The sequence below is a fragment of the Quercus lobata genome, chromosome 5, assembly GCF_001633185.2.
Source record: "Quercus lobata isolate SW786 chromosome 5, ValleyOak3.0 Primary Assembly, whole genome shotgun sequence".
NCBI lineage: Eukaryota > Viridiplantae > Streptophyta > Magnoliopsida > Fagales > Fagaceae > Quercus > Quercus lobata.
Window position 1 is genome coordinate 81,279,601 of NC_044908.1, and position 10,105 is coordinate 81,289,705.

At 32.4% G+C, this 10,105-nt stretch overlaps 2 protein-coding genes across 3 annotated transcripts; one reads left to right on the forward strand and one right to left on the reverse strand.

Annotated features, from left to right (window-relative positions):
- The first annotated feature begins 1,406 nt into the window (after positions 1-1,406).
- Positions 1,407-5,606, forward strand: LOC115992109. Its single transcript, XM_031116171.1, has 2 exons — positions 1,407-1,746; positions 5,093-5,606. The coding sequence occupies exons 1-2, from the start codon at positions 1,665-1,667 to the stop codon at positions 5,287-5,289; spliced, it is 279 nt and encodes a 92-aa protein (XP_030972031.1). The 5' UTR covers positions 1,407-1,664; the 3' UTR covers positions 5,290-5,606.
- LOC115992108 lies at positions 5,111-10,105 on the reverse strand. Of its 2 annotated transcripts, none has more exons than XR_004092426.1 (2): positions 9,951-10,105; positions 5,111-7,237 (listed from the first exon to the last, which is right to left on the reverse strand). XR_004092426.1 is itself a non-coding variant. In XM_031116169.1 (2 exons), the coding sequence occupies exon 2, from the start codon at positions 9,221-9,223 to the stop codon at positions 8,387-8,389; it is 837 nt and encodes a 278-aa protein (XP_030972029.1). In that variant the 5' UTR covers positions 9,224-9,760; positions 9,951-10,105; the 3' UTR covers positions 7,253-8,386. The 2 variants fall into 2 exon arrangements, 1 of the variants encoding a protein (XP_030972029.1); XM_031116169.1 differs by lacking the exon at positions 5,111-7,237 and adding an exon at positions 7,253-9,760.

Sequence of the window (10,105 nt, forward strand, 5' to 3'; positions counted from 1 at the left end):
GAACCTTTTCTTTTATAGTTGTTTTTAAACATAGAACCTTCATTAAGTGGAAGTTCAATTCTCTATTTTAACTTCATTTTTTTTTTCAAATATAAAATAGTATTTAAAAATAAAAACCACCTGTTTTATTAACTTTTTTGAAAGATCACCATATTCTTATTTTTTATTTATTGATTATGAATCATTTTTAAATGTTTTATCGGTAGGAAATGAAGAGAATAAGTGCATATATATACATACATACATACATACATACATACATACACACACACACATATATATATATATATATATACACAATAATTGTAAATTTTTTAAACAAACAAAAAAAAATCTAGATTTTTTTATTGCTTTATCCAGAAAAACACTGATATTACTAAAACAAAACTAATTTACCTGATGCACATATAGTTTTTGCATATGATATTATTCAAGTATGAATTTAGAATTAGTAAGTTCTGAAAGGGATCAATTTCTTTGTCATACTAAAAACAAATCAGCAAACTTTTTCTTTTACTTTTTTTAAAGCCAAATGTTAAATCCCACCAAAGGCAATTCCTCTAAATGTCATTCATGCTCTAAAATTTGATGTCAAACACCTTTTGCATTGGTACAACATTTTTTTTTTCTATAAACCTCAAACTCACACGTCACAACTGAAATTGCATGCGGTAGTTAGTTGCGTGCATTGGTACAACATTGATCAACTACAGTACCAAAAAAACATAGCTAAGCTTTTCTTGTTACAAATAATACATGAAAAAAGAAATTTCAATTATTTTAGTTTTAAGAAAAAATAAGTATAATAAAAGAAAATTGGAGAAAATGGTAGAACCCACTAGTTTTTTTGAAAAAAATTCCACTATTAAGTAGTATTATTTAACGTGAGATGTGTCACTAACCAATGTGACAAAGATACTAATTTACTATCATTTGTTATTATGTTATAATACTATGTGAGTTATATCAATGAATGTGACAAAATTAATATGACTTTTTATTTTTCTTTTAAAACATGTGATGGTGATGTGTAATTATGTTAGTGTTAAAGATGTCATGCTTATCTAGAACTTCCTGTAGTTTAGTGACATTACTTTTTTACTTCTTTATAAAAAGAATCATAGTTTGAATTGCCCATCTTTCACCATTATGTCTATCAAATTATAAAAAATAGTATGATTTATATCGTAAATTTTCCATTATTATATCTATCAAATTAAATAAGAAATAGTAGGTATTGGTATTTGTATTTGTAATATTGTAGGTGTTTAAATTGCAGAAATATAAATAAAAAAAAGTAAACAAAAAGTCCGAAAGAGAAACAAAGAATAAGACACTGTTTTTTTTTTTTAATTACCGTCACGTGTCGGTGCAGTGTTGAGAGAGTTATAACAGGCAAACAAGGTTGAAGCTAATACCATACATACACACACACTTTGAGTTGAGAAGAGCTGAGCAAGAACTCTCTCTCTCTCTCTCTCTCTCTCTCAAAGTTTCAGGGCTTTCATAGAGACTATATATAGAAAAAGATAAAGCTATAGGAAACAAGAAGTGGATAGAGATCAAATACAGGTCTGGCCGGGTTAAGAACCGTAGCGGTTCGACTTGGAGGTTGGAGAAGAAAACCAACAAGGAAGAAAACTGTGAAGGTCAAAGAAAAGTTGATGGATTTATGGCACAAGATGATCTTCCCTGTCAGACGTGTTTGGTTTGCTGTTTCTGCTCGCGTTAAGGCTCGCAAAGATGGTCAGTTTTTCTTTCTTTCCTTCTTTCTTATACTACTGCTCTGTTTTTCTTCTTCTTAAAAATTATGGTTTTCCGACCAAGAATTTTATAGTTCAACTCGTACTTTTTAGTGTTTGCAACTGCGATGTTTGGTTCAAATCCCTATTCTCCGATTGTTGAATTATTAAAGAAAAATAGTTTTCTCTACTCGATTCGAGTAAAGTTTCTTTTTGTCAAATAATTTAAATTTCATTAACATGACAAAAGAATAGGGAAAGATTTGCTTTCATAACATATGATTCAAATTATGTCATATCTATAAAAAATAAAAAATAAAATGAATTTTTTTTAAAGATTATGTTTAGAAGAAAGAAAATTAGAATTCCCTGATGAATCTGTTTTTTTTTTTAGACCTCTAATGACCGTCATGATCAATGAGGGTGTGAACGTGCTAATTTATATATATTTATTAAAAAAATAATAATAACTTTTTTTTCCTTATAATAGGTCCCAATTCAACAAATGACAATGACATTTGTTTATACTTGATCACCATTTATCCACTTTAAGTCCTTTTTTCCTTTTTCTTATTCATAGAGAAATTAATTTCACACAAAATTGTTAGGATGAAATAATTAAAGTTAAGGCAAAATAGAAGCTATATAATTTTAATTTAATCACCCTTTTTCAAATATTTTATTTTGTCCCTATCAGTTATTCTTCTTCTTTTCCTGTTTATTGCTCTTCTTAATTATCTTTTATCTTTTATCTTTTATTTAGTAATTAATAAATCCGTCCTATCTTTTTTCACTTCTTGTGTAACAAAGGAGTTTTATACTAGTTATATGCTTTTATTTCCTTTGGGATGATATATGAATCTTGGTCCTTGGATTCTTTGATGTTATTCTATCTATTTTTTTTGGAGCAAGTTGAGGACATGGTACTTTTTATAATTTGTTAAGAGGGTAATTAACAAAAAATTATTGCAATTTAATATACGCGCACACAATTTGTATTATGCACTATCAACAATTTTAATTTAAAAAAATTTAAGTGCCCCTTAAATTATAGTTTATTTGCCTGATTTTCAAACTAATTAATGAGTTATACCTATAAGCCTATAACTAGGCTCTTCTATTCCTGCCCAAAATGGCCCCATTCATTTAGAGACTTAACTTTGATCCAATACTTTTGTACACAGGACTAGTCTAAATCATGACATGTAGGCTGTAGCCAGAAAGAAACATGTCTTATAAATCTAAAGGATTCAATGCATAGGAGCATACCCAATATTTCTTTCATTCAATGGGTGTCTTTTTTCTCTTCTCAAAATTGAAAAATTTTGGTTTGGCTATACCTCCCTTTTTTAGCACTAATTGGCATGATTTTCAACATTTTGTACTTTTTATGAGTTTATCTGTCACACAGAATGTCAAATGGAAAGTCTGTGGTAGGTTGAGAATTTCCACTAGAATATTTTCCCTTATTTAAGTGGGAAAAGACCATTATACTATTTTGGATATCATGGTTAGGAAAAAAAAAATAAATTTAGAAAGTTTAATAAATGAAGAAAAGACTTTAATATGGGTGTTCTAGAAATTTATCATGTGATAAATGATAAATTTTCAACCTTATCAAGCACTTGATTTTGCCTTTTCTTTTGAGTGAACCCAAAATAATTGTCATTTGGAGCAAACCCAAAATTTTGAACTTTCTTTTGATTTTATTGTTTGATAACTGTCTGGGACCCAATTGATCCAACCTGATATGTAATTTCCACACATCACATTAAAACCCTGTTTGTGAAAACATATTATATATACTATGTCTAATTAAAAAAAAAAAAAACAAAAAAAAACCCACTGCCTGAGGAACTCCAACTATGAGGGGATCCCACAAGGCTTAGAAAATGTGTATTCGTACGAAGCAATCAAAATCAAATTTGGTTTCATAAAATAATATAGTAATCTCAATTCTCAACCAGGACCACCACCAATTATTTATATCTTCAACAGAAAATGGAGGGTAAAAAAAATGTAATAATTGAAAGATGATCTTCAAATCGGCTATGGTTTTTCATTTTTTATAAAAAAAAAAAAAAAACGAAATTAACTATTTAATTAAAATAAAAGTGTTGTATGATTGTATCCCTTTTTCTAGGAAGTGAACTTCATAATGTCACCTACATTATCCATATGCATATTAGATCAATTATCAAGGGCGCATGACTCGAGAAATGATTCAAGCATCTGGTTGGACCATACACATGGTCCTCCCAAGAAATAAAAATGAAGTATTGTGAGTTCTATATGAATTGATAGGATCATAAAACAAAATTTTTTATTTTTTTATTTATTGGTTGGTTGGGAGGTTGTCCTCCCTATGGATTGCATAAATTCTCACATGTCTGAAAAAGAATTAAATATTCTACTAGTGGTGGGCTACCTCCACTAGTTAAATGAATCCACTTCTAGTTTTTCTAGACAATTCAATAGATGGGATTGAAAGTCTGAAGGATTCAAATCTTGAACGTTTGTGTCGGAAATATCAATTGACTATATAAGATTGTTTGTGTCGGAAATACTAAGTATCAATTGAAATATACAAGGCTGTTGCCATTTCTAGTTATTCTGTAGTTTAAACAGTCATGATTGCTATATTCTAAAATGATGAACCTTCTAACCTACACTTTCCAATTTCTAATTTTTCTATGTCACCATCCCTCATATAAAGTGGTCTACATTCTAAATTGATGAACCTACCCACACTTTCCTATTTCTAATTTTTCTATGTCATCACTCCTTGTAAGTGGTAAGCGGCAACCAATACTTTTATTGGTCCTCACGGCCGAAAGACAAAAGTGCCTTATTAGGAATTAGGATAGGATCAACATTTTTTTCCGTGAAACTTTAATGCCTAGTCACTTTAGCGATGGCCTGACAACAACATTGCGATAAAGTATTCTATGAACTACTACTTTTTGCACAAAAAAAGCCCAAAAAAAAGGTTCTGGGACTCGGATGATCTTTGGTACAGGACCACCACTTGGAGCATCCAAGAATAAACGCTTCAATAGTATTACAACAGAAAGGAATCTTTCATCATATTCATATTCTAACTCAAATTTGATTTGTCCACCTTTTGGGGCATCTCTTTTTTTATTTTTAAAAAGAAGTAATGTTTGTGACAATTTTGTTCACAATTGCCGATATGACCTGTTGTGATTAGAGTAACATCAACACTACTTTTATTGTGCACCAATCAACTACGACTATCTGGGATTCATTTAAATAGCTGTTCTAGCATCTAATGGTATGTTAAATAAAAGCTTATCACTTACAAGCTGTGGCATTGTTTTGGGGTGCAGGTGCTGGACTTTTGAAGCTTCACAATGATGTACAGACGTGTGGATATCAGGATGTCCAGGTGATGTGGGAAATGCTGAGAAGATCAGAATCAGAGCTGATAAGTCACCCTCCAAAGCGCAAGCAAAGGCCCTTCTGGAGGTTTTTTCTGTGGTCTAACCATAATGCAGCCTCATCCTTCTCTGCAAATCATGCTTAAGACAACATCACTCAAAGTTTCATGCTATAATGATAGTAATAATTATAATTACAATAATACGTTGCTAATGTCCTGCGACATAACATGGCATCCTCTTTTTACAACCAAATTGCCAACATTGCAGTGGAATGGTACATAGTTATTGCAAGTGTCCCCAGATCAATGTAATATGAAACATGTATCAGGTGCACCTTTATTGGGTGAAAAACAAAAATGCCACCGAATCACAAAGTTGTTTGTAAATATTATAATAATAATTTTTGTAGATATCCACAGTTAACTAATTTGGAACTAGCTTATCAGTGAGCAGTTTTACTCATTAATAGTGTACTTAGAGCAAAAGCATGCAATTGATTAGTGGACAATAACATTATAAAGGGAAAGAATGTGATCATAATTTAACATACATGCAGCAAAGGAATTGAAAAAATTAATTACCATACTTTGCTAGTTATACTAAAATCATTGGCAGAGTGTCAACTGTATGATAAACAGACAATGAAAATAATGATCATTGACAGTTCAAAAATTGAACACATTCTGTAAATCTGCTGTTAAACCTGGAGAGCACTGCATATTTTAAAATTTCCAGGAGATAAATCACAAGTTTTGGTATGTGTAATGCCTGAAAGAAATATCATACATAAGATAGCATGGTTTGCAAGTCCAACGGGATTGTTCCTATGTATCACAATAAATCCAATATAGCTGGTAAGACAATGGGTCCAAATGAACCCAGCAAGACTGCTACAGTCGTGTTCATTTCCTTAATCTTGAAGTCAACAAGAATCCCATCCAACCAAATCCACTTTAGCAGCCTATGAAAACCATTTTTATCCATTTATGTCTCTACCTAGGAAACTCAAGTATATTCATCAAAATATTTTATAATGATGACCAAGTGCTACAGTCACAATCAAAATTGTACTTCCATTTTCTTCACCTAAAGGGGATACTTTTACCAACTACCCTTGGCTCCCAGTTATTCAATTCACCAGCTTAAGCTTGAATTCTTAGAGACCTTAACAAGGATACAAGCTTTGAATATTAAAGATGTCCATGGATTTTCATACATGTGATAATTCAGTCAAAGAAGGGTGAGGGATAGATAGACATAGAAATCAATTGCATAATAAACTAATATTTTATTTTGGATTATTAAAAATTCAACAAAAGACAATCCCAAATCAGCCGGCTATGCTGAGTTAATTAATACCTAACACTAGTTCAATATGAAGATATTTTCCAAGCTTTGATAAGAGCACATCCACAGGAAACATACATGGAAACTTCCCATTTCATAAGTCTAAATTCATTTTCTATCTAACTTTTGACTGAGAAACAAAACCATCCAAATTATGGCATCCCCTATCTATTTTAACTAGTTCTTAAATAAATGTTTCAATTTATCTCATCAAGAAAAAAGGGAAGTGAATTTAAAATACCAAAAAAAAATACTAAAATAGTGGTCTTCGCCCCAGCAGAAATGTTAGGTGATTATCATGTGCTAACAAAACACCTGTAAAAGTCTCCCAACAACTCTCAAGTTTTACATTTGCCGTCATAATTTCATAGCATATAGATCAGTCTAACGTCAAAATAAATGTTGATGAAAGAGATAGTTACTACCATCTATCAACAAAAAGATCATTACAATTTGTTTTTATAGTGATTGAGATGTCAATGTTTGGGCCCCCAAGCCAATGCACGACTTCAATAATGAGAAGAGAATCATAATCACTTTGGTCCATACAAGGGACTTATATTTTTTCAAAATTTAATGTGTGCATGCTAAAGAAACTACTTACTAAAGCATTTAGATTTTAAAACTCAGACAAAGAACGAAATAGCTGAACCATGACCAATGCAAAAGGTAATTTCAGTAAATAGTTTTCCCAGCATAATCCATTGGAGGAGTATGTTCACCAGCAGTATCTACACAGCATATCTGCATGGAGCCAAAACTTTAGAACAGTATCTAAGATAAGACTCTGTGGGAACTGTGTATTCCATAGCAAGCTTGTAGACTATAGAGAAAATGGATTTAAATATGAAAGAAAAATATTAATACTTCAAGACAAGGTCAAGGCTGCAAAGAATCAATCAGAAAATTCAAAAGGCAAGGGACGTACAGACAAATTAAAAGATAGGAATTATGTCAATAGCACTCATTATAAATAAATGTTTATAGTGGTGACAGTAACACTTTAAACTGCCTATGCAGTAATTTTTTGTACTTGAACCAGTATGGCAGTTTGTAAAACTTGGGTGTTTGTTAATGAACCAAATATGAAATCTTTGTCTTCACGAGTCCTCAAATTGAAGAAATCAATAAAATGAAATGAAAATCTTATGACCAATATTGAATAGTACAAAAATGTAATCTATTCTTTGCATAGATGGGAGTCTGTAATGAAGGGTGTGAGAGAGATCTTGCATAAAGCAGGGCTTCTTATGCCTCAAACAAGAAACAATCATACATTTTAAAACCAAGAAGTAACTTATCCTTACAGGAGAAACTTCAAAAGATGTTATAATTTAAGTGCACAGTTGTTTAGAAGAAACTATTTAAGATGAAATGCCACTCAATTCAACATTTGGAAGTAAACACATAAAGAAGAATCCTGTGAGAAAGCATTGTTAATATCAAGAATTCAACAAAGTTTAAGTTTTAAAATACATACACAAGAGCTTTTGCATCATCCCGTTTTACCTATCTATTGAGCTAGACATATTACAAATTATTCTTGCAAAACTGATCTAAAATTCTATTCTCAATGCCTGTAAATTACACAAAAAAAAAAAAAAAAAATGCTAACAAAACTAAGCTAAGTTACAACAAGGCAATCAAACATAAGATTCTTCATTCAACACCATTCAGGCTGGTTGCTAATAGAAGGGGTTGTTGGGATCGAGAACTAGGTTTAAAGCAGAAAATATCCTGATTTGGGTGAACTTGTATGGAGCATTATGTTATCATGAGAATTACTGCATCATCAGTACCGAAGCAAAGCTGCCATCAAGCATCTATGACCATTCAAACCAGTCCGTAATTAAATCAATCACATATTAGAGACCAAGAGTTGCTCCAGAAATGTTATTGATCAAATACATGTATACATATTTTCTCCAGCAGAAATGCCCAGTCTCCCCCAAGCTGGTGTGGGTTAAGCTCCATTGCCACCTTGAAATCTAACAATGAAATTGGGAAATGCTTCCCATCAAACTGGTGCTTGTAACTATTATTCTTTGACAAGTCATGTCCACATCTTGCCCCTACCAATTCGACACAGGACTTGATCAACTTTTTCAAGTAAGCATCCAACCCATTAATCAACAAATTGGCACATTCCATTGACACCCCCTGAAGGCCCTGTGCTGCAGCAATGAGCTGCATCCGTTCCCTTAGCACCTCAGTATCAAGCAATCCACCACTATCATATGAGCCAGTACTATCAGTCCTTGCTAAAGGAAAAGCCCTGCAGGCCCCACCCACACTAACACAGCTAAAAGGTATCCCATGTGGAACCTGAAGTGTACTTCTACCGAGTACTTCTTTTCCACCTTCAACAACTAATACTTCTTTCTCATCTTTAATGTCTACAGAAACTAAACTACCTGTTGATCCCTTTATTTGTGTTAATTTAGCAGAGTTGGAAAGCAAAACCTCTCCTTCACACTCTGCATTTTCTGTGAGTCTTTGATGATGCTGCACTGGCTTCTGTATATCACAATCCCCATTTTCTAATAATACATTATCACAAGTAACCAAAAATTGGTGGGAAGCAAAACACACCTTCCCGACTGGCCTATCAAGAATTTCTGACTGTGCCTTTAGAGGTGAGGATGGCAAAACAGCCCCATTCAGTAAAGGACAGAGCCTGCTCTGCCGATACCCATCGCTTGTACCTGCTTGAACTTCCTTCTTAGGCATTGTTGGTGGTGGAACTTTTGCATAATAAGCATTTTTCAAAATCAAACATATAAACTACACATTGCTTTAGCTTCAAGCTCAACAATCTGCTCGAATAATAAAAATATTTCTTCAACCTTCCTCGCCCAAGTCTCCTAACTGTCTGAGCTTTTAAATCCACCAGATTGATCAGTGAATTCTAATGTGATGGCAGTTGCATTTTCTCATCAAATAAAATCCATACACAGTGCCCTCTAAACCTCCAAAATTCCAAACCCACCAACTTCCACTTCCTTTGAACCCTAAAAAAGTTAGCTAAATTTGGGGTTTTCACTTTTTACTCCATATCCAAAAACCCATTTATCCAAATGCCTAAAAGACGCATATCATCAATTTGAACAAAACCCATCAAAGCAAATTCACAATACAAATACATCTTATCTCAAAGATTTGAACTTTCCCTCCAAAATTATCAATTTTCACAAAAAATATCATTTTTTTGAATTCCCCAATTCAACAAAGAGAAACCAAAGTGTCTCTAGCCATAATAATTACAGTCTGAAGCTACAAAATTCACACAAATAAGTTGATGAATAAGAAACCTCAATGCAAGCAAAGCAAAACACTCACTCTTATTTTGAAATTGGAGAAGCTAAAACTAGAAAAATTTACAGGGATTTCTGGAAATGTAGTTCAAACTTGGCAGAGAATTTGAAGGAATACAGATGGAGGGAATTGGAACTCTGACCTGTTTGGAGAGTGAGAAAACAAAACTTTTCTCAGAGAAATAGGAATTGGCAGTGCTGACCAGTAACAATAAGCATTTAGCTTCTTCCTTCTTTTCTTGCATTTCACCATCTCTTCTCTTTCTTCTTTCTTCTTGCTTCTTAGCTCTCTGTGACT

What these genes read in the sequence shown, in the direction of transcription:
- LOC115992109 (XM_031116171.1), top strand. Translation starts at nt 1,665, where the DNA reads ATGGATTTATGGCACAAGATGATCTTCCCTGTCAGACGTGTTTGGTTT. An exon ending in CGTTAAGGCTCGCAAAGATG is followed by an intron (nt 1,747 to 5,092) that starts GTCAGTTTTTCT and finishes TTTGGGGTGCAG; the next exon opens with GTGCTGGACTTTTGAAGCTT.
- LOC115992108 (XM_031116169.1), bottom strand. Translation starts at nt 9,223, where the DNA reads ATGCCTAAGAAGGAAGTTCAAGCAGGTACAAGCGATGGGTATCGGCAG.